Source organism: Anabrus simplex, chromosome 8 (genome assembly GCF_040414725.1).
Source record: "Anabrus simplex isolate iqAnaSimp1 chromosome 8, ASM4041472v1, whole genome shotgun sequence".
In the NCBI taxonomy this organism is placed as follows: Eukaryota; Metazoa; Arthropoda; class Insecta; order Orthoptera; family Tettigoniidae; genus Anabrus; species Anabrus simplex.
The window spans coordinates 194344561-194372417 of NC_090272.1; the positions used below are offsets into that span (position 1 = coordinate 194344561).

The following is a 27857-nucleotide window of genomic DNA, read 5'->3' on the forward strand; positions in this document are numbered from 1 at the left end:
TCATAGAAAACAATCGTTTTTATTTAAGCTTCATTAAATACAAACACGCTACACGAAAATAATAATAATAAAAATAATATTAACCTGGTGCTATTGTTGTAATGGTAGCTATCATATTCTACTAAAACGACTTCTTGCCTCTGCAATGAAGAAGAAAACAAGAACTAAAACAAAAGTAAGAGGAAAAGACACATCTCACGCTGAAACGCGCGCCCTTGAATCAACCAATCTCCGACCAAGCCCAGGGAGTGATAACTCAGTAGTAAATATAGAAACAGAATTCGAACGAGTTTCGTACGATGGCTCCCCATTTGCTGGCTCTACTTCATCTTACCTATTCGCCACGGCCTTCCAGATACCCTGCCTGCTAATTGACGCTCTTTAAGTTACATATCCAGAAGGCCGTGAGTTTCACATTCAACAACAACTTTCAGGATTGGTCCCTCGCTAGCTAAGAGCCGATCTCAATTCTTGTCTCGTAGCACGACGAGGGATCACACGAATTACTGTCCACTCAATATTTACAAAAGAATTTAGTTATCTTTTCGAAATTAGGTTTTATCTTTCGTCTTGAGAGTCTTTAACATTCGTGTGAAGCGAAACCTGTTGCTGCTTAGTATTGTGTGAAGGTGGGGGAACCTTGCTTGTGATGTGATTATGATGAACTGGTGGGTTTCGCTTCCTCCTCAGTCATTTCAGGTACGGTGGTTGGCAGCTCTACGGGCTTGCTCTCTTCTTCTGCCGTGGACGCATCAACGCTCTCTACCTTTTTCTCTGGTGCGGGAGCCTCTTCTTCGGCCACTGCTGCTGTTGCTGCTGCTGCTGCTGCTGGAGTGGGTTCTTCGGCCTGCATCACGGCTTCTTCTGGTTTGGGTGCTTCCTCCATTTGCTCAGCGGCCTCTACTGGCTTCACTGCAGCGGCTTCGTCGTCAGCCTTGACTTTCTTTTCGTCCTTCTTCACTTCCTCCTTTTTGACGACTTCTGGTTTCTTCTTCTCCTCGGCCTCAACCTTCTCCTCGTTGGGAGATTCGCGTCTCCTGCGCTCGGTCTTCTGCTGCTTCTTCTGCTCCTCGGCGGGGGCTGGTTTGGGCACCTTCTTCTCTTCTGGTTTTACGGATTGTTCTGGCTGCTCGGAATCGTCGATAGCCTTGGGGTCTTCTTCTTTCGGTTCTTCGGAGGATGGTTTCGGTTCCTTCTCCTCCTTCACTTCCTTCTGCTCCGTCTGTTTCTTCTGTTCCGCCTGTTCCTTGGGCTTCTGCTCACTGGGCTTCTCGACGGCCTGGGAAGCCTCTGGAACAGGGGCAGCAGCATCAACTGGCTTCTCGGGCACGGCGGGGGCAGGAGCTTCGGCTGTCTTGTCCACTGATTCTGCTGGTGCGAGCTCTTCAGACTTGCTGTCCTGCTGTTCTGCTGGTGGTTTCACCTCCTCCTTGGGCTCCTCTGCTGGAACTGCGGTGGTTTCAGAGACGGCGGCCTCCTGCGTTGGTGCTGGTTCTTCAGGCTTCTTGTCGGTTTTCTCCGGTTCGGTAGCTGAGGCCTTTGTTTTACTCTCAGTGACTGCCTGCACCGTCTCTTCGGAAGGTGCAACTGCGGCCGGGACGGCTTCCTCTACAGCAGGCTTGGACTCTTCTTCTTCCTCCGTGTGTACCGTATCCTCTGCCACTGCTACGGCCTCCTCGGTTTTCTTGTCGGATACGGAGGAGTAGTCGGTGATGACGAGCGGCACCACTGGCCTTGGTTCATCCTGCTCCACTCCTACGGGCATGGCCAGGCTGCAGCCCACCAGAGCCAAGACTAACAGTGCTACCTTCATGGTGACCGGATTCTGAAACAACACATAAAATTAATTAGACAAGAAGAAGAAGAAGAAGAAGAAGAAGAAAGGCAGTTCCTGAGAAAGATAGTAAGACCAAGGGTCCTAACAGATGGAAGGTAATGGCACAAACAAAACCGTTAACTCTACCAAAACCAACAACCCCACACAGATGCGATCTGAAGAAAACGGCTTGCTTTCTATGGACACCTGTATAGGATGGACTCCCACAGGCTGTCCTGTAAGATCTTTCAAGTAGCTAGGAAGGGTAAAGCCACTGGATCGCTGTGGATCCAGCAGGTAGAGAAGGATTTGGCAGAACTTACTATTAATGATGCCATCATAATTAACAGAACCAACTACCGTTCAACTATCAAAAACAGACCCTTCCTAACATCCCTTACAGAAACTAACCATAATTAGACCAGTAAATGGTCCGAGCAACGCAAAATAGAGTTCAGCCAGACAATGAAGGATTACTGGGTCAAGAGAAAAGGTCAAGGTATCAAGAAGAAAGTAGCAGCAAGACCTACCATTAACAACACCACGGCAGCAACCATCGGAAACAACAACAACACAGCTAAAAGCACAATCACCGTGGTCCTCAGGAGGCCCAAACGAACTATAATAATAATAATAATAATAATAATAATAATAATAATAATAATAATAATAATAATATGGTCTCAGCTGCCATGTGCAGGCACTTTGACTTGACAGTATCTAGCCTGCCTGCATGTCAATTTCGACGTTCTATTTTACTCTATCAGATGCCAGAGTGAACTACCTCTCTCTGGAGCGATCTATGGCTGAGTTTAAATTTTGGCGGGTAAGCGCCAAATACGTTAACAGAGAGGTCCTTTACTTGCCATCATCGAATAACCCATTGCATGAGTCTTTGCCGGCGAGATTCGAGGGAAGTGGCAGTTGTGCGCGGCACAGACTACACACTGCCACTAGCACTAAGCTCGGTTGCATGTTGCATGCATCGTTGCTATTCCGTATTATACAGAGTGACTTGGCCGTGAGGTTAGTGTCGCGTAGCTGTGAACGGAAGATGGAGGTTTCCCATTTACACCCCAGTCAAATGCTGGGGCTGTAAGGCCACGGCAACTACCTTCTCAGCCTCGCACCGGCGAAAACCTTCAGTGTGTTAGTACTGCGTTAACACCACTAGCTGTTCCGTATTAGAGAGCTTGTAAACATTTGAGGCATTTGTACAGGATCTGACATGTCATTGCGTTGTATTTTGAATGCAGACGTGAAGTACGAGGCGAGATGGCCGTACGTTTAGGGGCGCGCATCTGTGAGCTTGCACTCGGGAGATAGTGGGTTCGAATCCCACTGTCGGCAGCCCTGAAGATGGTTTTCCGTGCTTTCCCATTTTCACACCAGGCAAATGCTGGTGCTGTACCTTAATTAAGCCCATGGCCGCTTCCTTCCCATTCCTAGGCCTTTCCTGTCCCATCGTCGTCATAAGACCTCTCTGTGTCGGTGTTTCGTAAAGCAAGAAAAAAAAATCGTGTGAAGTGCTCCGATCTCAGAGCAAGAACTTAATATACATTATAATGTTCTACAGTTTTGTAAAGAGGAAAGCTGTTAAAGGGATTGTTAAAACGTCGCTAAAAGTGAAAGGACTGTGCGTAATTTTGCTAGGCAGTGTGAAAAAAGGTCTCCCCCTGTGGGTTGGGGCGGTAGAATAACACCCACGGTATCCCCTGCCTGTCGTAAGAGGCGACTAAAAGGGGCCCCAGGGGCTTTAAACTTTGGAGCGTGGGTTGGCGACCACGGGGCCCTCAGCTGAGTCCTGGCATTGCTTCCACTTACTTGTGCCAGGCTCCTCACTTTCATCTATCCTATCCGACCTCTCTTGGTCAACTCTTGTTCTTTTCCGACCCCGACGCTATTAGGTTTGCGAGGGCTAGGGAGTCTTTCATTTTCACGCCCTTCGTGGCCCTTGTCTTCCTTTGGCAGATATCTTCATTTTTCGAAGTGTCGGATCCCTTCCATTTTTCCCTCTGATTAATGTTATATAGAGGATGGTTGCCTAGTTGTGCTTCCTCTTAAAACAATAATCACCACCACCACCACTGTGAAAAAGGTCCAGAATTTGGAATTGTTATTCGAACTAGAGGTAAATGTTTTCCTCTCTGAAGAAGACAGAGCTTGACGAATTCGATAAGTGTGTTGTACGCCGAATATTTTTGGAATCTTATGAAGTTCGCAAAGAGATCCCCGCTCCACGCAAACTTCCTATTGCTGTTCAAAGAAAGAAAAACACTTTACAGGAGGGAAACACACGCTGTGGACACTCATAAAAAGTGTGTGTGTGTCCAACCCAAGTATGGGATTTAATTTTAAAAGGTATGAAAATCTGAGACGTATATTGATGAGGCGCACGACGTACAGCATTTCTCGTGCGTTGAGACAGAATGAAAGTGGGCGTATAAAACAAGGGTTTATGCCCACACGGTAAAGAATTTCTGGCAGTACGAAGACGTTCCAAGGATTATGAACTAAAGTGCTGAACAAAGAGTTATTGTAATTCAATCGAGTGGTGAAATGAGACTCATTCAAAGTGCAGAGTTGTTTTACGATTCGAAGTCGCAATCACAGGAGTACCATGACGAAATGAATAGCACGATCGCAAAACATTCCGCCTGGCTGCTTTGTAGTCCCTGACAATGCACCGTTTCATACCGTTCAGGAAAACAAACCTCCCACACATGCTGCTCGCAAAGACATTTTAGGTCGTGGTTGAAGGACAACAAAATTTCTGTAAATGGAACTTGTAAAAACAAATAAATCGGAATCTCTGTAGACAGAATTTTGCAAGACAGTGGGTTTACTGCTCTGAGATTATCTGCCTATTGCTGTGACTTAAAATCCAGTTGAACTAATTTGAAAAGTAGTGAAACAAAAAATATCAGCAGACAATGTCTCAGTACCCCACTGCCGACTTTGAAAGAACTAACACGCCGCCGCTTTAAAGATTGAATGAAAGACTGTGCATAAGTTAAAGATATCTAGAAAGAATACTGGCGCCGTGGCGCACTGATGGCGTAGGTGATTGAGAGAATAGTGATAAGTATTGGCTTGAAGGATGCAGAACCAAAATTCTCGCAGCTAGCGGATGGTACATCGACCGATACGGCTAACTGATACGGCTGCTAAAATTACAAGTTCAACTTCGATGCCACTCAGTAATGAATTATTATAAAATACCATGTAATTTTATTTAAATTATTGCCGGGCTGAGTGGCTCAGACGGTAGGGCGCTTGCCTTCTGAGCCCAACTTGGCGTGTTCGATTCTGGCTTAGTCCGGTGGTATTTGAAGGTGCTCAAATACGTCAGCCTCGTGTCGGTTCGTTTACTGCGTGATAAAATTCCGGCACTTCAGCATTTCCGAAAACCGTAATAGTTAGTGGAACGTAAAATTATTACTATTATTATTATCAAAATAAATTGTTTATTCACTTCAATAATTTTAAAATAATTTGCAAGAATGGTTTAAATATCAAATTGGGAGAGGAGCGGGCTAACCAACAGGTGGTCGAAAGGACCTCCTCTCTGAACTACAAACCTACATACATCAGGAGGAAAACAACTAATGACGTCTAGAAGAAAATCATATGGCCTATCTCCATAAATTTAAAATCGTTCCCACCGAGCGAGTTGGCTGTGCGGTTTGGATCACACAGCTTTTGAGCTTCCATTCGGCAGATAGTGGGATCGAACCCTACTGACACAGTCCTAAATATGATGATTTTCCGTACTTTCCCATTTTCACAGGAGAAAAAATGCTGGGGTTGTGCCTTACCTAAGGCCACGGCGGCTTCCTTTCCACTCCTAGCCCTGTCCCATCCCGTTCTCTCTATAACATTTGTTCGTATGAGTGCGACGTAAACATACAGCAAAAAAGAAATCACTCTCGTGCGAAAGCAAGAAAGGTTACTGCTTATTGGATAAAAATGCGTGCTCTTGTTATTTTACCATTTTTAATTAAGTTTGTGATGTTTGCATGCCAGGTGAAAAAGAACAATTCAAATGCAACAAGAGTAACGGATACACGAAGTTGAACTATATTTTCCTGTCACAGCCCATTGAGTGTTGTGACTGTGTCATGCGCCCGATGTGAGCTTGGATGTGTCGCCGGATGTGTATTGTTATGTGCCGTTTTACTCATTAGCCAGCTGCATGTCCGGAGAAGTCCAGAGCGAGCGTCAAACTAAATGACTGATACGAAACAAACCAATACTCCTTTCTTAACGCTAGTGACTGCGATTTGAACATCAAGAAATACATTTGTAAACTGACTCGTAATACTGTTACATGTTACTATGGAGCACGAAGTTATTCTCATATACGAGCAAACGAACTGGCGAAGTTTTACGCCCCGCTTAGCATTCATTCGGGACATGGCAGCCCTGAAGATGATTTTCTGCGGTTTCCCATGTTCACACCAGCCAAATGTTGGTGCTGTATATTTATTAAGACCATGGCCGCTCCCTTTCCTATTGCATCGTCGCTGGAAATCTTTTTCTGTTAATGTGACGTTAAACCATTGTATGTAAAACAAAGAAGAAACCATGGTACAACAGTTGATGGACCTAAGTCCCACAAGTCCCAACTGAGAAATGGGTTAAAATAACTCTCTCGGCCATTCTAGAAGTACTTCCCCTCTTTGAATGCCGGATAGTACTAAACGTTTCGTCCACAGTCGCTCCCGTCCCTGTCCTTGCCCTGATGAGAATTACAAATACGCTCATCAGTAAGACTGTAGACACCAAAATCACGAGGTTATCAGTTAGGATTGTTGAGCAAGTTATACAAAATTCGGAGGGAACAAAAATAACTCCCAAAACAAGGCTGATGTTGCCTTTCAAGCTGTGAACCTGCGAACTGACAGAAGTTGAACTTGATATTGCAAGGCAACGAAACTGTGTCAATTCAGCTGTTTCTCATGCAATCTTAACAGTCACAAGATTTGAGCTGAACCGTTCCGTTTGTGTACGGCCTTGTGTGACGTTAGTGAGTACAGTTTTGTTGTAAATACCCGTTATTTTACGTTAGGTGTGTTACGTCACCTGTAGTGTAGTAGTACCGTCCTTGGGAACTTGGCTGAGCGAGATGTAGTCATAGCAATGTCTCTACTGCTCACGACCTGTAATATCGGGCATGACCTGTGAAATGTGACAGAATGTCTTATCTGGTGGTGTTTTGCAAAGATTGAATGGTCCAGGAACACCGAAGAAATCACGCAGAAAATCGATTTCATCCGCGGAGATCAAATCTAGACCACAAGAAAGCGCACGAGCGTAGCTTTCCAAATACTATCCCCACGCTTTCGGCAGAGACCTTTGTATCGATTAATAAGAAAAGTCACTTTTCATCAGAGGATGTGGAAGATTAGTTAGGCGCTTGGCTTTCTTCGTTCTCAAAATGAATCCTGGCCAATGCATGTGAGATTTCTGAAGTGAAAAATCGCATCCCGCTGTTTCGGATTCCTCGTAAGTCCCGTCGCTATGATCGCGATATGAACAGTCACGAAGAACTACAGACCCGGTCCCGCGATCTGTGAGTAGCGAATCTGCCTCTTTACACGAAGGCCCCAGGTTTGATTTCCGAGCAGTTCAGGAATTGTGACCTGGTTTTGAGGCTGGTTGAGGTCAGTTCTGCTTACATTAGGCCAACTGACAGCGAGGTAGCGGCCCCGGTCTAGATAGCCGAAAATAACGGCCGAAGGGATTCGTCGCGCTGACCATGCATCACCTCGTAACCTGTAGACTTTCGGGCTGAGCAGTGGTCGCTTGGTAAGCGAAGGCCCATCATAACGCCATCGGTTTTTTTATTGTCTGTTTGAAGAACTACAAATGAAAGATGAATGTTTCCCACGCAAACCTAATACGGTCGATGTCGGAAGAGAACTCGATTTGATCACGGGAAGGAAAAGATGAAAGGGTCGAGCATGCCAGAGTTGATTTGCATTTAAGTGTCTGTCTGAGACCCATTCACGTTTGCGATCTGCGTTTCTTAAGATCGGTAGCTGTAATATCGTTTGGAAATCAAAGTTGAGTGGTTAAAATGGAGGCCATGATGATTTTCAGCGACTATCTTGAATATTACTTTTTGTTATCTTATTCCACACCTTGTTACAAAGGTTAATCAGTTCCTGTTACTGTCTTCTCAATCTTAGCCCAAGTAGGCCGCACCTGCATAAAGTACAAAGGATTACTAAAGACGGTGTCCTAAACCAAACATTGGTTCACGCTCACACTATATCTTCTAATTACTCGGATCCAAAAGCAGAGCTTTAGGTCCAACAACTGATGTTTTTGCTTACTTTCCACACCCAGGTGTCGCATTTTCATGGTTAAAACTACTGCTATTGCGGTAACGTAACAATTCCCAATACCTCCATGACCTGCACTCTTCGAAAATTTAAAGGAATAATATTGGTCATTCATGAGGTCAGAGACTAAGCAGTATATTGGTTCGGTAATCTGTGACAGTTTGTAGTTGTTTTTGATGATGGATCTGATCTGCCTTTTTTTAATGTAGTCTACGTATGTTTGTAAACGATATGTAGTTCAGTTTGTAGTCCTTTACCGATCGAGATCATAAGTCACATCGACACTATTCTAGTCTTCGTGCATTAGTCGAATAAATGAGACTGGGACAACACCGACCTTGGCATCAGTTTAGAGATTCCTCCCTAATTAGTGTTCGCTTGCCTTCTTGTTGCAAAAAGTGTTGAAGTTTCCAGTTATTTGTTCATTAACATGCTCCGACGAAGCGTATCTTTGATATTTACATTAAACATGAAATATTTGCGCAAATGATTATGGAATTGAATAGATGCCGATGGGTGCATGTTCTTCCTGGTAAAAGCTTTATTTACTCAGAAGATCAGTGGGGCAGACGCTTACATAATGACCTGTGCAGTGTCAGCAAACGGACACGCCGCGGCATTGCTGTTTCAAGTATTCGTGCACTCCAACAGTGCTTGCACCATCGCTGAAGAACGTTAACCTCTGAATTTCTTACGACTATCTCTGGACAGAATTTGTTGTTCCCTGACGGTCTTGCTTCTAATTGTATACGTTCATAGATCTGTAAGAGAAACACTGGATCGTTCTACAGTGTATCCCACTAGCTGTACCGAGCGAGTCGTGAGATTGCATTCGAGAGATGGTGGTGGTGATGACTTTTGTTTTACGAGGAAATACAACTAGGTAATCATTCTCTCTGACCAAATTAATTGGAAAAGAAATGTAAAATAAAACAAAATTATTTATTCAACGAAGGAATTTGGAAACGAAGTACAAAATAAAACAACAGAAATATTGAATTAAGCCAAAAATCACTAACGAATCAAAAGGGAACGTGAGTTCCCTGAGTAACAGAACACTTGCAATTTACATTGATTAATCCATTGTCGCACATAAAGCGGATCACGAGATCAGCAGTAGTTGCGTCATCGGCTAATATGCGTTCGAGTGTTTCCTGCCGGCTGAGGCTCCGTCTTTGGCCAGAGAGATCGGCGCACTCCGTGGGGATGTGGGCCACGGCGAAGTCGGCACCATAAGAACACCCTGGGGGGGTCTTCCCTCTTTAGGGGATAAGAGTGCGTAGATTGTACTTGACCTATCATCAGCGTATGCAATACTATGGCCTCTCTCCGTGAAGGCTGGAAAGAGGACCGCCACACAGTAGTTGTCTTCTTAATTGCTCTCAGCTTGTTGGGAGTTTCGAGAGATGGTGGGTTCGAATCGCACCGTCGCCAGCCATGAAGATGGTTTTCCGTGGTTTCTTATTTTCATGCCAGGCTGGGGCTGTACCTTAATTAAGGCCACGGCCGCTTACTTCCCACTCTTAGCCCTTTCCTATCCCATCGTCGCCGTAAGACCTATCTGTGTCAGTGCGACGTAAAGCAGCTTGTAATAGAAAACAATGGTGTTACTCATGCAGTTATTGGTGCTACAATAGCACTTTCTGACACAGAGGGTAGCAATGGGAAATTACTTCACAGTGCATAGTACGCCTCATTGCCGGGCTGTGTGGCTCAGACGTTTGAGGCGCTGGCTTTTTGACCCCATCTTGGCAGGTTCGATCCTGGCTCAGTCCGGTGGTATTTGAAGGTGCTCAAATACGGCAGCCTCGTGTCGGTAGATTTACTGGCACGTGAAAGAACTCCTGCGGTACTAAATTTCGGCACCTCGGCGTCTCCGAAAACCGTAAAAGTAGTTCATGAGACGTACGCTTCATTATAGCGCTGTCTTCGAAATTTGCAGTTTTCTAAGAAACCGGTGCTTTCTCCAGGGTGATCGCCAACGTCTGAGGAACCGGATATGACGCTTGAAGGAGAAGAAGAAAACTGCGTACCTGAGAGAGTTGGCTGCGCGATTCAGATCGTGTAGCTATTAGCTTGCATTCGGAAGATGGTGGGTTCGAACCCTACTGTCAACAGCCCTGAAGATGGTTGTGCATGGTTTCGTGTCTGAATTAGTGCGATGTTTAAATCACTAGCAAAAAAGTAGACAAAGGAAAATTCGCCGATCGTAACCGAGGAGGTATTCGGATCTTTTGCGAAATGTAACAGGTGATATATATGAAAATCCACAGCCTGTTTCCAGTCATTTGACCGAGTCGGGAATGGAATGAATGAAGCCCCCATCTAGCGGTGAGGATAGGAATTGTGCCGCCTGCCGAAGCCTGTCGCACTCCTCTGGGGCAATGATTAATGAATGCCAGATGAAATGAAATGATATTGGAGAGTGTTGCTGGAATGAAAGATGACAGGGAAAACCGGAGGACCCGGAGAAAACCCGTCCCGCATCCGCTTTGTCCAGCACAAATCTCACATGGAGTGACTGGGATTTGAACCACAGAACCCAGCGGTGAGAGGCCGGCGCCTGCCGCCTGAGCCACGGAGGCTCTAGGTGATATATAAAAAGAGGAAATTCAAAGGGCGAAATGATATCTTTTTAAAGAACCGTGATATATATTTCTTTTGTAGACCTTCAGTCAAATCTCTCCATGTACATAGCGACGTATCGTGTGTTCTTGACTTAACAATTTTTCAGTAATGTTTAGGTTGTTTTGGAAAACATGTTAATTTACTGTCATAATAACATTATGTAATGTGAACGTACTGACCTAAAGAGTGGGTCTTATTTACTCAATGGAGAATATTAAATCATATTAGTATCTGTTCTTTCCATCATGCCACGCCTGGTCGCTTGCACATTCCAGTCACACATCGCGGCTTGTTTTTATGCACTCTTAAACAATAGCTTGAAAGGAAAAGCTGTGATTCAAGGTCCGGACCAAAGAAGAAAGCGCTGGCTACATGTCTGGCAAGGCCAAGTCCAAGGTCTCACAAAAACAGCAAGCTGCTGACCAGTGCATTCTAGGAACAGTGATGAAGCTAAACGGTGTGCTCTAGCTACAGTTCTTAAGGATGGGAAGCCTCTCTGTTGATAATTGATGTCATCAGAGCGGATAACTCAGTTATTATTGATATGTCATGTTGTATACAAGGCCGGCCCCGCGGTGTAGGGGTAGCGTACCTGCTTCTTAGCCGGAGGCCTCGGGTTCGATTCCCGGCCAGATCAGGGATTTTTATCTGGATCTGAGGGCTGATTCGAGGTCCACTCAGCCTGCGGATCTATCTGACGGTGAGATAGCAGTCCCGGTGTGGAAAGCCAAGAATAACGGCCGTGAGGATTCGTCGCGCTGACCACACAATTCATCATCTATCTTCCCAACCCTCCACAAGGCCCCTGTTCAGCATATCAGGTGAGGCTGCCTGGGCGAGGTACTGGTCACCCTCCTCAGTTGTATCCCCCTACCCAGAGTCTGAAGCTCCAGGGACACTGCCCTTGAGGCGGTAGAGGTGGGATCCCTCGCTGAGTCCGAGGGGAAAAACCAACCCTGGAGGGTAAACAGATTAAGAAAGAAAGAATTGTTTTACTATCGGAATGTTATCTCTCCAATTTAGAGAAACATTTATTTGTCCCATGTATCAGCCAGCAGGACGCTGACGTCACTGTTTTAGTAATATTACGTACGTAACTATGTACAGTGTATTTATAATATTGTTACTACTATTATTAGCCTATTTTATTTACCCTAATAGTGTTTGAAATAGATACATGTAACATGCGATATAAACAGGCTTTCTTTTCACGCTTTAAACTTAACAGTGGTAACCATGGCGACGGCAGAGTACACGCATGCGCTGTACAGCTGTTGATAAAGCTGTGCGCTTTTGACCAAGTAGGTCCTTTGAGAGTCGGCGGATTCAGGGTGGGTCTCGGCGCACACGTGGTCCGATAGCTCTGCACTCCGACCGGCCAATCGAGCAGAGGACGGGTGGTCATGGCTCTACCGTGGCTCTACGCCTCTGTATTCGGGAGACGGAGAAGGGCTGGTCCCCACCGTCGTCTGTCCTAAGGCTGGTTTTCCGTGGTTTTCCGTTCTCTTGCACTAAGGCGAATGCCGGGACATTTCCTAGTATTGGCCACGGCCGCCAACACTCTCACCTTCTTAGCACATTTCCTTCTCCGATACGAATCTTCTGGCCTGAGAGACGGCGTCACCGTCTAGGAGGCCCGCCTCCCCCTTCAGGGGAGAAATTAAGACATTCAGGTAGTAGGTCTTTTGAGAAAACGTTTTGTACACTAAGATAATGTTTTTGAACGCCATAGTATAGGAGTATGTGTGGAAGTTGTGCTGTATTGGCAGTAGATTGTACTCTTACCGCTATTTCCTGGTACAATACAGATCCAGCATTCCCTTGTACTTATAGCGTTCTGTGCGTCCTGACTTAATTTGGAGACCCGTACTGTGTGATTGACACGTTTATTATCTTTACGCCATTCGATAACACGACCAGGTATGTCTTATTGTTAGTACACTTGAGGATAAAGATATTATTTCTATTTTACTGCATCGTGTGAATGTGAGTCTGGCACATACAACCTACAGACACGGGATCTTCGTTTTAAAGCACTCACTCTGCTACAAGTAAACAGTAGACTGGAATGATGAGAATACGGAGCCAACTTACTGTTTTGGGGCCGATGGCCTTCGATGTTAGGCCCCTTAAAACAACAAACATCATCATCATCATCATCATCATCATCATCATCATCACTTACTGTTTACAATTTCCATGTATGTATTCTTCACAGTATTTTTTTTGTGTGTGTGCAATGAAACACAAGTTTACCAATGGTCACTTTATGCGTTAACATGAGAACTTCAGGATATCAGTCTGTATAAACAAGTGTTCAAGAGTAGTGTGATGAACATCACTGCAGAAGAATTACGAGATTAATGCCAGTGTCTCGTGACCTGCAATGTACTAGCACGACCTCAGGAGGTGACCATATAGAAAGTGCCTGATTGTCTGTTTGGAGAGGAACGGAAACTAGCAATGCGTCTGTGCAGAAAGTAACTGTACGCCGCTAAATGGCAAATGCCGTTGTACTTTATACGTAACATCTGCAGCGACTCTCTTCAGATGTAGACTTCCGGTAAGTAAAACACTGCCCCGCACTTACTGACACAGCGAATTTCACGTCTTCATTATCTCTCGCTCATGTTCTCTTCCGTGCAAATTTCTTGCCGAAAGGCACCATTCACTTCTCAGCAGCAGCAGCTGCTGCTGGGCATTGCACGTCAAATGTAGAAATCTCTGATTCGGATTCTTCGGCAACTCTAGATACCGTGGCTCCAGACCACAAATATAGAGAGTTTCATAATATTCACGTATTTCATTGTGTGTATTTTTGGGAGGCAATCCGTTCGCCTTACCTCTTAAAATACATAGTAATCACCACCTTTGGCAACGTCCTATGGTTCCGTTTTGTTTTTGTTTTTAGAATTCTCACCCGTTGTTATATTTTCATACTCCCCACTCAGTTGGTTACAGTAATCTTCTTCTGGCCGAGAAGACCTAGTTTTTGATTCCTCGTTCTATCAACTACTTCAAAATAGTCACGATATGGTGTGGTATGAGTTCGCTCAGGTTCGAGGATTATATCTGATATTATGGTAGGTGGAGAAACAGAATTTTCTTTAAACAGTACCTGCTTACTCTTCTACAAACACCAAAATAATAAGGTTGTCATATATTATCTACACATGTACAAATTCTCTTAGCTGATAAACAAACGCATCAACGACTAGAGAAGTCTGTTTTCTTTGAGATCGAGCCTGCCCTTTTCGCATTAGGAATCTAAGAGCTACGGCACTAAGAAAGGATAATGGTAGCTTATTTGTATTTCTATGGCGCATTACAATAATCGTGATGTATCCTGCAAGTAACATTTGTGATGTTTAGTCTTACATCGGTTGTTTAAAATTTCTCTGTTTCACGTTGCAACATTTAATGAGGACTATCCGTTTCGCAATGAACTCCATAATCGAACTCCCAACCTGTTTCTTAATGCAAATTCTTCTTGAAACAACAAATAAAGGAAATTGGTCACGTACAGTGACGATGTGCAATCGCTGCTTGAGGTGGTGGTATCATGCCATGAACTTTTGAGACCTTCAGTTTCTCTCCCTTCTTGTGGCTTCTCCAGCGAAGGATCAGCTTACTACACTGCCGAAGAGCTACTTCATATCGGATTGAAGGAATGGCTATCGAGTTAACTTCCCCCACGAAACAACAATAACCAGCGTTTGATACCTGAGTGGCTATGATAATACCGATCCTGCAAGTAGAATGAAAAAGTCCAACCTTTCTGGCTATGGGAGTTACACACAGACTTAGAATTGAGTGTAGAAGAGGGAGAGATACAGCCGAGATTAGTCTTTAGAAAGAAAATTGTGGAAATGCAGGATGCACCTGAGAAGCAATTTGCCAAGCCACGAAACATCTCAGTCAGAAAACGAGACAGGAGAGATAAAACACTTAAGGATCGTTGACAGGAGTGCAGATACAAATGTATAAGTCTGATGGATAAGAGGACAGGAGGTTTGTGTCCCAATCAACAAAATGATAATGTACAATGTACGCAAACCCAAATATCAAAAACGTAATATATAATAATGGATGTAACCCTTAACATTAAAAGAAAATAGAAAAAAAATAAAAACTTAGCCCAGTGGTCGAAATCCCCTTACACTACACTCGATACATCCCCACGTTCATAATCCTTCACATCTCCGATCCCAGAGAGAAGACGTTACCTTCTAGGTGGCCCGCGCCCCCCTGCAGGGAGGGGAATGAAAGCAGTTAGATAGATAGGTTTGTGTAAAGGTTATGAAAAATCGAACAATGAACAATCGATGAATAATTACGAGAATAATAAGAATATCGTATAATCTCGGTTGCGGAATGTGGCATCGTTACACAACCGTAGTCGATATTACTATTAGCACTTCGATTATTTATCGAAACTCTGAATTTCATGAAGGATGACTTCTATTGTCAAGAGAGAGAATTTTGTCGGCTGGGTACCTTCATAAATATTTGCCTAAGTGTTCTTTAAAGAGACAGTATGTTACATCTGGTTACGAGAGTCCAGATCAAACTTGTTATCGTGGAAGTTTGAATTTAGCTTGGCTGATGGTGCCCAGTGCGCTTTCACGGTTGATGTCATCGGAACCCGAAGACGAATGGTTTGATCCACGTTGACTCTCCTTAATTGGTTTAATCCAATTAATTTAAGTACAGATATGTTGTCCGACTCCTTGGCTGTATGGTCAGCGTAGTAGTTTTCAGTTCAACTGCCCCCAGGTTCGATTCCCGAGCGGGCCAGAAAAATCAATTCCCCTGGTTTGGGATTGGGTGTTCGCGTTCGTCTTAATACGCGCATTTTCATCCACATCACACTACCAATCACCATAGAAAGGTGCAGTAGTGCCACGCCAGGAAAGGCAGTCGGCTGTAAAACTACAGTGCCGACAGCAATGATATGCAAACAAAAAACACGGCCTGGAAGGAGAAGTATAGTGCGATATAGTCTACAAAATGAATTGCATACATTGCATTGCGCGGTGACTTCGCTGAGCAAGGAAAAGCTACAAATTGTGTTCCACGTTAGAAGAAAAACTGAGACATCAGAGGGAACCAAATGCAGGTGATCTGTTTCCCTGCACTTTCACTCACTCGTGTTGTCGCCCCCTCTTTGCATTATGTAAGTAAGTTTACATTTGTCTCGTCCTGGTTTTATTTCCGTGTCAACGTGAGAATGCCACGAGATTATAACACGGAACGACCTTTACACCCACCGCACAACTCGCAGACAATGAGACTCTGGGCGTGTCGTCTATCCCACGGAGTTATGCGTAAAAATTTCAATCGGACTCACCCATGTCGAGTCCACTATCGCAGAGTTCAAGTGGCGATAGGACTCGCGGACTGCTTTGAATCCAGGCGGCGGTGACTATCCTAAGTTTGGTCTCTTTCGGGTATTAACGCCTGAGTCTGTTTAGTAGTAGTAATAATAATAAGTAGAAGATAAAATTCTTAGGAAAATATACGGCCCGACGCAAGAAGACTGAATCGGCAGCAAGAGAACTGCAGACCTCTACACTCAGAGACAGGTTCACTAATATAGTACGTAAGAGAAGTTTGAAATCTGTAGACATATCTACAGAATCTAAAATAATAACAGACTCACCAAAGGGTTGATTAACGTAATAAACTTACAGAATTCCAAGATGAATCGGCTAGAAGGATCAAAAGAAAATCTACAAGAAATGGACATCATAGAAGGCATCATAAGAAAACGATGAGCCTTTACAACATTAGTAACAAAGCGCAAATTTAGAGAGAAACCTAAAAAGAAAAGTGGTAAGAAATGGTCAGAAGAACACAAGAAACAAGATAGCGAATTCATAAATAGATGTTGGCAGGATGAGAAGACGAAAGCCATCAAGCCAACTAACAAGTTTCAACGCGTTCTTTGAATGTGCAAAACTAAAACTAATTAAAGCTAATAATACTTATCATCTATGCCCTCAACTACCGCGTCAGGCATTTCGATTTGACGCCATTATGCTACGTGCATGTCAATTTCGACGTTCCAATTTACTCTATCAAATAATTTCATTTGGTAAACACCAAATGTGTCGCCTGAGATCTTTCATCCCGTGAGGTCGTTGCGCCTCGAAATACCTCTATGTTACATGTTTGAGGGCAGAAATACTGACCCGCAGCACATGTATCACAGAACGAAAATTCGTTGATCTAGTTCGTGCAATACTGAGCCTTAGATGACAGAACCTTTCTGGTCGCAGTTCCAAGCTGAAACATTATCACATAGCGGTTTTTCTGGGCGCTACGACGATATGCCTATTTCGTACGATATGAGAAAAAAATTGTATTTCTTTGGAAAGACAGACATTTTTTTTTTTAAATTTACAACTTGATAATTTTTCTTCAGCGTGTTTGGTGATATAATTCTTATAACTCTGCTTCTGTTTGAAGAACATTCTAAATATGTTTTCCAAAAATATTTTCCTCATAAGTACTGTTTTTTAAGAAATAATACATTTACTTTCATTCGGATGTGAAATATCAACAAAGTTATTTTGTCTCTTCCGAAAAGTTTTTGTAGTTACGTTAGTTTCCCATTGAACCCTCGGTATGTTGCAGTGTGATACACTGCTGTCATAAGCTGGAGATAAGGCCTCAGACCACCTCTGTGGATTGGTATGACAGAGTAGGACTCTTCGATTATTTTTGTCCGGGTTAGAATGCAGGTTTACACTTGTTTTGCTGTCTGCTTGTGAACTTTGTTTCCTCGCACACTTCTGAGGTTAAAAATGAGCAGCGCAGAGGAATATATACTGCATTATTTAGAAATTTAAACTAATTCCATTGCTTGTAATATCTGATAGGAGACCACGAGACCTCAAGCTGGATCTGGTCTAGTTTTCATCGTCATCTGCCAAGTTCCTTTCTGTTTCCTGTTCAACCTTCCAATGTCAGATCTTTTTCTGTTCAATCTCAGCGGTGGTGGTGGTAGTGGGGATAAAGATAACCATCCTCTTTTCGAATCCTACTCCTACTGATGTTTATCCAGAGCTAGAATCATTTCCTACCTCTCCGTGTACCGATTTTCTACAGGAATCGAAACTCTTCCATCGTCGTTGATCAGTTTTTGACTGATGTCCTATTTTTGAACCCTTAAACTAAACCATCGGATTATCGGTTTGATCTATTAGGAACGAATTAATGAACGGCGGGATAGGGAGTATTTGTCGCGCTAAATCAGCTCTAAAGAACACTTATAAACGAATTGTTAATTGATGTTTCGGGGTTGTGAGACAGCAAATAATAGGCACATACAGACATATACAGGCCCAGAGTGGGTAAAGAGCTCACGAAAGACAAATAGGCCGATATGGAAGTCTGTATCGGAAAAGAGCAATAATTCATTAATGTACATCAAAAGAAAACTGGTATAAGTGACTGCGAGCAATGCCCCTTTGTCCCCACAGAAGTCGGTAAGTTGAGGAGATTACTAATAACTTGGTGTAGCCCTTGAAACTCAAACCCTCCGACGAGACTGCGGTATCTACCGTGAATGAGAAACTGCGTGCTAGTGTGCTTTTAGTTTTAGGGATGTCAGGGACTTCACAAAGACCCAGTCCCCGAGCAAAGAGCATTAACCTTTTAATAATAAAGTCCCTCTATCCAGCCGGGCATTGGACCCGGGGACCCTGAGGACCGAAGTCTATGACGGTGACCACTCACCCCCATAGATCCTGACAGAGAATTCAATGAAAAGGTACGTCAGTGTTTCGCAAACTGGGTGGGAGACGACCGCCGGGGAGGGGTCCGTGATCGATTTAAGAAATGTGACCTGTTAAATAAAGAAATTATGTAAGCCTCCAAACGGCATTAAAGCCGGGGTCATTAAGTAAATCCCATAAAAAAAAGAAAACGGCTGCTTAAAGCGAAAAGAGTTGTTGCTGTGAATTTGACATCATCATCATCATCATCATCATCATCATCATCATCATCATCGTCGTGCTAAGTATCCGACTATGTGGTTTGTTACAGTCTGAGTCCATCTTTTCATCAGATGTCCAGTAGATCTTTTCCCAATGGATACATATAGTAGCGTATGTTTCGGTTTCCTTCTCCTGTCCGTTCTCCAAACGTGTCTCTTCCACTTTTGTCCCCGAGTGTCTATGTCCTAAAGCACAGGTTTAATTCTTAAAACTTTTAAAAAAATATTCAGACCAATTAATGTGAGTTGAAATAATTCATTATTTAATGACATGTTTTTAAAACTTCTCTTCACGCCAAACAGCAGCCTGATATTGACATTTTGCTGCCTGTTGCTTATTTTGTATATATTCCAGTGTATATCTTGTTTCAGCCACACATTTTAGTTTTTGTTAAAATTAGTTAATGCACAGTTATGAAGTTTGAAATCCTCTGATTTATTCTACAGCGGTTCTGTGAAAAAAAAAGTAATAACGATTGAGGGCATGGGAATTGCAGAGCTTATAAAGGAAGGCGTCAGGGGAAAATCTTGGGAACCGTTGAGTTATGTTATGAAATGTTACTGAAGTTATGTTCCTTAATACCTATCTGTTAAACACAAGTCTGTGTTGATCAATATCCAAAAATGTTTAACGCTACCATTTTACTAAACAAGGAAACCACGTGAGCACGGACGCACCCTGGTATGTGTTGAGGACAAGGCTACCGACCTCGCCACGTGTGGTGCTAGGGGTCGTCAGGTCGATGCCCTTTCTTTCCATGGAAAACGCTGAAAACCGGAATTGTCTTCGTCATGACCATGCGTCCGCACGTGGCTGAAGGAATGTCGTCTGCACAAGCCGGCCATCCTGAGCAACAGGAAGTGGTCGTGTAAATTCTTGCTTGTCGTGATTTTTTTTATTTTTAGTTTTGTACCATCCCACAGTACACGTCCTCTGGAAACCACTTTTAGTAGCGCCGTGAACGCTTGTCATTGCAAGTATCATGCATCATAAGAGATGTGAGGTAAACAATGAAACTCCACGAAAAGTAAACCGGTGGAAATGGAAGATGACTGTTTTGAATATTTTCATGAACATTACCCCCACCATAGCTAGAAATGAGCATACAAATTATAAGGACAAAGGGTTATTTATAAAACAACGTACATATATTCACAAAATAATATATGTTAAATATAATACTCGACTGAAACACAGGAAACTCGCTGAGCATAATGAACTAGTTGCAAGTAGTGATGAAACATAAAGCAAGTGACAACTTGACGATTATTTTGAAAATCTATTAAAATTAACACTATATTATAGGTATAGACTCCGGAGAGGCCTGATACAGGTCTTTCTAGTTGACGTACATGGGCGACCTGCACTTCTCTGAGGATGGGGACTTACCTATGATGAAATCTAATACTAGTCCTCGAGTCAGAGGAAATTTAACCAATGCAGGTTAAAAACCTAGGAATCGAACCCGACACCTCTTCTACCAAAGCCACTGTGTTATCCAGTTTGCCATGGAGCCGATACGAAATTAACAGTGAATGATTATTTTGGGGGCGTGGTCTAGCCAGTAGTCTCTCACAGCGAATACCCACGGGTTCGGATCCTGGCAACTTCGGGCGGGATTTTGAATAAGACCAGCTCTTGGCAACATGGAGGGAATCCAGGTTCAATCTCCCGGCCAAATCTTAAACTGAGCCTGACCTCATGAACAGAGGAAGTTGGCGTTAAAGAATAGAAAAGGACAGTGCGTGACTAGTTCAGTTTTATACAACACTCCTGACGTTGGGTTTCGAATGCGACATCGCACTTAAAAGTCAGTACAGCTAGAAAAACAAGCAAATCCTGCCTACCAGTTGCGAATGTAATGTATAATGTTTCCTAATACATTTCAATCAATTGCAAATGATGTATCTAATTATCCAAACTAAACTGTTCTGAATTTGATACTCAATCTCCAGATCAGTTAGCTTTGCTTATTTATTTATTTATTTATTGGTGACACTCGATTTTTGGGTCATGTGATGCTAACAAAGTATGACGAATTATCTAGGAGACATAACTGAGGGAGAACTAAGACACTTTGGTTAGATTCGGTATTTAATTAATATTGTTTAAAGGGAAGAAGGGTGAAAGTAGACGAGGGCTAGCGTTTTGTATATTCTAGAGACTGGCAGATTGTAGTAAAATATAGTGTAATGTTACATATTACGAGGTTTATGATTTGTTTGTTCTCCTGGGCGGTAACTCATACCGCCTTGTTATGTGCTACACCTCTTATCTTTAAATCATTAAATCGATTTCACTAACTCTACTACCATCCTGGGGACAATATGCATCCAAAGTATTTGACATGATCCACCTCTCCTAGTTCACTATCTGACATCCAATATTGGTAGGTTTATTGACATCGCTTTAGTCTTGTAAATTTTACCATATCACACTCGCTGCAATAACTATAATAGTAATATAGTTTCTTAAGTCACCCGAGAGCCGGAGTTTAGTCATGGAAAGAGAGATAGAAGAAATGACGAGAAACATGAATATCGAAAGACCACGTGTAAAATAAAGCTACAGATACAAATACAACAAACTCCTCAATAAAATAAAATCCTAGAAAATATACACTCTCAACAAGTACTGAAGACTCGGCTGAATCTGAAATATTAAGGCAAATGTGGAAGTATGGCGCATTTTGTAACATTTATACACCGATACAGTGGTTACTTCAAAACAGTGTCATGATTTGTTTTTTAATTAATTTACTTAGTTTCAGTAATACTTCAGCTAAATCCGCAGCAGTCCGGATAATGGTATGGCTAATTTGGAAGTAGTCTGCAAATTATTGCCGGTAACACTTGACAGTAGTAATACATATTGTAGAAGCCTATCTTCCAAACACAGTAAACCGAGCAAGTGTCCGCGTCGTTTGGTTCACATCAGCTTGCATTCGGGAGATAGTGGGGTCGAAGCCCACTGTGAGCAACCCTGAAGATGGTTTTTCGTGGTTTTCCATTTTCATACCAGGTACCATAAATGCCATGGCTGCTTCCTTCCCCTTCCCATTCCCATCGTCGCCATAAGACCTATCTGTGTCGGTGTGACGTAAAGCAACTTGTAAGAAATATAAAAACTCAGTAAACAAGCTAAGTACTGAAGTTTCTTGATGCTACCACTCCAGGGATCCAGTGCACAATTTACAGCTTTTACCATCAGATTACAAGGTGTTTTAAGAGCGTAATAAACCGATAAGATCTTCTCTTCACTCTGGAATGAGCCCTACTACGGAGTTAGCAGAGCATGTACATTTCGAGACCAAAGAGTTAGTTGCAAATACGGGACCAAGGAAGTACCTAGTTAATCCACAGAGGTTGCAGACTGAACGCTGAAAGGCAGATTCATTAATTAAAGCAGGATGTGACCGTGAAATAACGATGGTCTTCTTGGAAGGTTGTGATCTTAAGTCGAAAGATGCGTGGCGTGTTGCCATTGCATACTCGTGGTATAAATTAACGTGTGGGTGCTCATTGAGTTCCACTGTCCTGTGCTTGAGTGGGTTTAACAGCTTCTAAGTTAGCCTTTGCAGTCTTTGTTAATCCTGACAGTGAAATTGTACAGATAATACCATTATTGGTTTGAATTTCGCTTTGGAGATACAGATGTAAGTTTCCCTTGCTTTATATCTGACGGAAATATTCAGAGTGTCGGGCCATTCTTGCGATGTACAAACGCCTGACTTAGTTTTCTGATGGCATTTTATTGTGTTCCTTGTCTTCGAGATTCTTTTCGGATGAATTTTAAGCGTCAGAAAGTATTGGCTAGTTTCATTTCTTAAGGCTTCAAGTGCGTGAATTAATTTATAAACTAAGTACTGGCCGTGCGGTTAGGGGCGCGTAGCTGTGAGCTTGCATTTGGGAGATTGTGGGTTCTAACCCCGCTGTCGGCAGCCCTGAAGATTGGTGTGAAAACGGGAAACCACGGAAATCAAACAACTGCGACGGCTGCTTCATCTCCACCCCTAGCCCTTTCCTATCCCATCGAGTAAGACCTATCCGTGTCGGTAAGACGTAAAGCCAATTGTAAAAAAAGTGATGTGTACCTAATTATATCAGTAGCTTATTAAGATGTGTCTCTACTTTTGTTTGTTGCCGGGCTAATTAGCTCAGACGGTAGAGCGCTGGCCTCCTAAACTAAAGTTGGTGGGTTCGATCTCGCCTCAGCCTTACACCGATAAATTTACCGCAGCGTAAAATAGCTCCTGCGGGACAAAGTTCCGGCACCTCGGCGTCTCCAAGAACTGTAGAAGTAGTTAGTGGGACGTAAAACCAATGGCATTGCTATTTTTAGTATTTTTTCTAAGTTATCTATAAGGAAACATTTTCAATCATCTGTCATAATAGAAGTTAAATTATGTATTTGAAACGCGATTATTCCATATAAGACCGTAAATTGCGAATGTGTAGCGCAATGAATAAACTGCTTCAGTTTCATCTGTTGCGAAATATCAAAGATACATTTGTGTATTTTGAAATTTCCATTTTGTACAGTTGAATTTTGTTATTGAAAGGTGTGCTTTATAAATATTTGGAATATGTGAAATATTGTCAAAACAAGTGATCTTGCAGATTGTATAGGAATCTTATCATGAGTGAATATTCATTTTTAATATAAACTAAAGTGATACTGATGTTCCAATTGAAAATGTATGCCGTCAAGTTCAGAATTTGAAATCAGAACTCTTTCCATACAATAGAAATGCGCCACTATTGCATTTACCGATGGCCTGTACTTGCTTTAAAAATTCTACTCTACTTTGGAATATAGTTATCAACATTTACAAGTTATCTCATGGTTCCACCCTTCTCCGTATCATTCTCTTAGATTGGTGAATTGCATATAACCCAGGAAATACTCTTAAACTATTATTATCTGAAGATAAGAGCGACGTTTCTTGAAAGTATCCCAAGAAAACTTCGTCAGACAAATTTAGCACCGGAATTTTCTCGTGCGACCATCAGTATTAGATCGTACCTTCGCCATAGCTGAGAATCGCTGTGAGTATTTTAAGCTAAAAGAAAATATTGCAAACGACTATTTCAGCTAATATGATCAGTTCTCAGTTTCTTAACCGGTTTTTTTCGACAGATCAGTTTATGGATGACAAAACTATCAATAAATAATCAGCATACAGAAGTTACCGTTTTAAGCATAATTTGGTTCATACAAACACTATCTGTATCATAAATTCTGACATACACTCGTATAATACTCTAAGTGCAGAGAGAGTCCATACCGAATTTGTATAAAGTAGTAAGTATGGTTGTAACTCCTTACGGCACTACTCTGTGAAGGTGTACAAAGCTCTCCCTAGACATATACAACAGGCAACAACAATTTCAAAGTTTTAACATAAAATAAATAATCAATGGACAAAAGAAACTGAGCAATACATCTTACAAACCAAGTGGTCGTATATATTTGTAAAGGTTTCCTCTTCTCTAAGACTGTTACGTATTTGGAAATAAGGTATTATTGTATTGTAAATATTTTGTAAACTCTGCCAATGTTTAATTCGTGTATTGCACCGTTAAGAGCCTCGGCTCAGGTGCCCTTTCTTGAGTTAAAAAGAATGTTGGAAGAATCTGGTGTGATTCTTTCTCAACATCTGTTCGTTCGCGCAGCTATTGATTGTGGTTCCGCACAATCCTCAAACTTTGTTTCCAGTTGCACTTTAGTGCTATCGCTGGAATTATATTTCAAATCCAAGATTCATTTCGTCGGACGTGGTACTAGCTATGAGCTGTACCGCTTCGCTTTCGCGTCCACTGTATAGCACTGTATAAGAGGGTTTTCTTTTTCACTGTTCACTCACTGTCAGAAGCTCTATCCCTTAATTCCAATACCCCTCTTTCAGAAGAGAAGTATGCCAGAGAAACGGATAGTGCTCACATCTCATGATAACTACGAGAGTTAGCTTGAGAGTAATATATGGAGTAAGTTAGGATATGAAACATTGTAGGCTTTCTTTCATTTTCTTTAACAAGAATAAAGATTTGCTTACTTGTTCTTTCCACGGCGGGATCGGCCTTCCTCGTTTGGACGGGGCTAGAAGCATTCTTAACATTTATGTATGAAATCAAGATATTCCAGTATTTAGTGGATTCATGACTACTATACCCAGAATAATTGTAGTGGCTTCTGAAAGTATCTCAATATTGCAATTTATTTTCTTCTGTGCTTGCATCCAATTTAGGAACTGGCAGTTTTCTAAGATGCTTCTATGTAACTTCGTATTCTGCGCGTTTTGCTTCTCTGTAGGGATGCTCTAGATAGGCTCTTTAAGATAACGTTCGGCTATGGGAATGTGTTCGTGAATAAATGCAGGAACGGCAAATGTAATCATTAGCTTACCAATAGAAGTGCGTTATAGCAACCTGAGCGAGTTCTCATTGCTATCAGCATTTGGTCGTAGGAATGTAACTAGGGTTACGTGACCTATTGTTAGAACAATTGTTTACAAACAAAGTATGTTCCGTGAAGATTGCGATAATCAAACATTTCGCAAGGACAGTAGGCTCTCTGCTTCTACACGTTTCTACACTACCGAACATACATTTCATAAAATATATTTAACAACTATTTTAGGGATTCTCATACAATTTGGCGTACATGCAACATTACTCTGTTCAATGTTTTGTTGTTGTAGGGTGGGAAAAGTTACTTTATCTACTACCACAACATATATTGGCCTTTTCTAAACAGTTTTGTGTTTGGTAAGTAAGCCTTTTCTGAGCGCTGTGAAATAAAGCTATTTTACTGCACATGTGCGATAATACTGCACACTTCATGGCCGACTGCATTACATCACTGCCCCCGCAACTCCATAAACATCTCAAGTTATACATAAAACCTACTTTCCACCCTTGTTATGTAAATAATTATTCTTAGCCCTAGATAATTCATGGCCTGTTATACATCATAGCCTTCACCATGTGTTTCATTGGATTCACAGTTATGACACATAATACCATACAATACATTCTTACTATAACTACGTAAACGAAGGAGTTCCAACAATTATAATATGTCATGCATAACCTTACTTTTTAAAAATATGTTTCTTTCCGTAGAATTTATAACGTTATAACGGAAATAGATAACTTTGTGTACCGTATACTACTTATACGGAGTGAACATTTTTGTACTCGTGTAAGACTAACGCTTCGTGCTTAAATCTCTCTAATCATGTAAAACAAGGCCCACTTTACGGATGAGTTGCATTAACTATTGCGTAGTGATATTAGGTATTAAGAGCTTTTCAGAATTTTCTTTCCACATTTTTCAAAAACACTATATCCCAAAGAAGTAAAGTCGGAAACGGATATTTTCTTCACTTCTCTTGAAAACAGAAGTTTTCCGAGATTAACAGGGACATTTATATAGATTCTGAAAAGAACACGACATTTTGAACCTGAGCGAATAAAAAAATTAAGAATTTTTGATGATTTTCCCCTATAACCCCTTCAATTTTTTAAATGAAATTTGACCGTTTCGGTTCAATGTCAAGAATAGCTGCAGTATAAGAATTCTGTGAAATTTTAAAAGAATTATGCAATTAAATTATGCCATGTGAGGTCAGAATAGAAATTCTTTTTTGCTTATTCATTGACGAAGGGAGAAAATAATGCAAGTGAAACAACAAACTTAATGAGAGATCCGGAGCAGTGTTGTGGTCGTATGGCACGGCAACTGTTCTGAATGAAGCAAAACACTTTTAAATAAAATGCAAATATCTAAAACACTACTGGGAATTTTTCCATAAACATTGGTACAGAGACGAAGGATGATGTTATCAAATATCTGAACCTAATTGAATAGAAAAGTTAAGAATTTTTTAAGTGTAAAAAGCCCGGTAAGGGATTTCACTGAATAGTTTTGAACTTTACATAGTGGCTGTTTTTAAATACAACATTAGAATGCAGTCAGTCAATTTATTTTTTTGTACGACGTGTCAGAACTTATATTATAATTTAAAACTGTGCATTTTATGCTGTATAAAGTTGGTTTTTCAAGGAAACAAGAACTTTTGAGTTTAATAGCAAAATATATGTGCAAGGGTGCTCTTTAGTGCTTGAACTCGAATGTTAGTGAACCAGGGAAGATCAATTCTGTTTTCCTATTTAGAAACTTTGAATAATATCAATCTATCTTACTATCACCAGTTTTAGACGATTTTAGTTAGTGTTTAATGGATATATGAGAGTTCTTGGGCATTTCTAATTTTTCTAATGAAGAGTCATGTTCGATTTTTTCTACTAGTCTAATGCGAAAAAATTGTTAAGTACACAATACTAAATTCTGTTTTAATCTTAACAAATCCCAAGAAATCATTTGTTTGGATAACACAGATTTGAAAGAGAGTGAATAACGCAAAAACGTTCAAGCACTGAAAGACGCAACGCACAGGGTTGCTCGTGTATTCGGACGTTGGAGTCTCCACGATATCTTACCTGAGAGAAGAAAACACTGGCACCAAGTAAATCCCAACTTTTCACTGTCCACTGAGTGAGATGTCGGACGTCGAGCTTGCTGGTGAGGGACCTAAGAAGAAGCTGTGACTCTTCGCCGGTCTGATGGCACTTTTATAGCCTGGGCGTCGTCTCTTGGCCGAAGAGGGGGGAGGCCCCAAGCGAGCATGAAGGAACGGCCAGGACTCGTGTTGACATGCTCCCTGCAAGCCCATCACCCAAAAATAATTCCTTCTTCACCGTTATTATCGAGTAAGCTCCATTGGTCATTCGGAATCATGTCATGTTTATTTCTGACCAGTATCTTTACATCCTAAGTTTTTTATTTATTTTTTATGCATAGGTCTTTCTAGTCCTCTGTTGGTTTATTTGGTCCATCTTCTCCTTACGTTAGTAAGTACAGGCGCCAGTTTGAGGACATACAAGCAGGCAACTATTATGAGGATAATAATAACTAGAGCATTGGGAGTTTTTATTTCGTGATCTTAATCTCACTTAATTATTTGATATCATAAAATGGCAAATGAGGTCAGGCTAG

General features: G+C 41.9%; 2 protein-coding genes across 2 annotated transcripts in view; one reads left to right on the forward strand and one right to left on the reverse strand.

Moving 5' to 3' along the window:
• Positions 1-27401, reverse strand: LOC136879395 (neurofilament heavy polypeptide). The gene is made up of 2 exons (XM_067153211.2): positions 27302-27401; positions 1-1825 (listed from the first exon to the last, which is right to left on the reverse strand). The coding sequence occupies exon 2, from the start codon at positions 1811-1813 to the stop codon at positions 656-658; it is 1158 nt and encodes a 385-aa protein (XP_067009312.2). The 5' UTR covers positions 1814-1825; positions 27302-27401; the 3' UTR covers positions 1-655.
• The window catches only part of S6KL (S6 Kinase Like), a 632786-nt gene that overhangs the window by 293946 nt on the left and 310983 nt on the right, over positions 1-27857 (forward strand). The gene's annotated exons all lie outside the window — the stretch shown is intronic.

Bases quoted from the DNA above. Each gene is read 5' to 3' on its own strand.
- LOC136879395 (XM_067153211.2), bottom strand. From the start codon at position 1,813: ATGAAGGTAGCACTGTTAGTCTTGGCTCTGGTGGGCTGCAGCCTGGCC.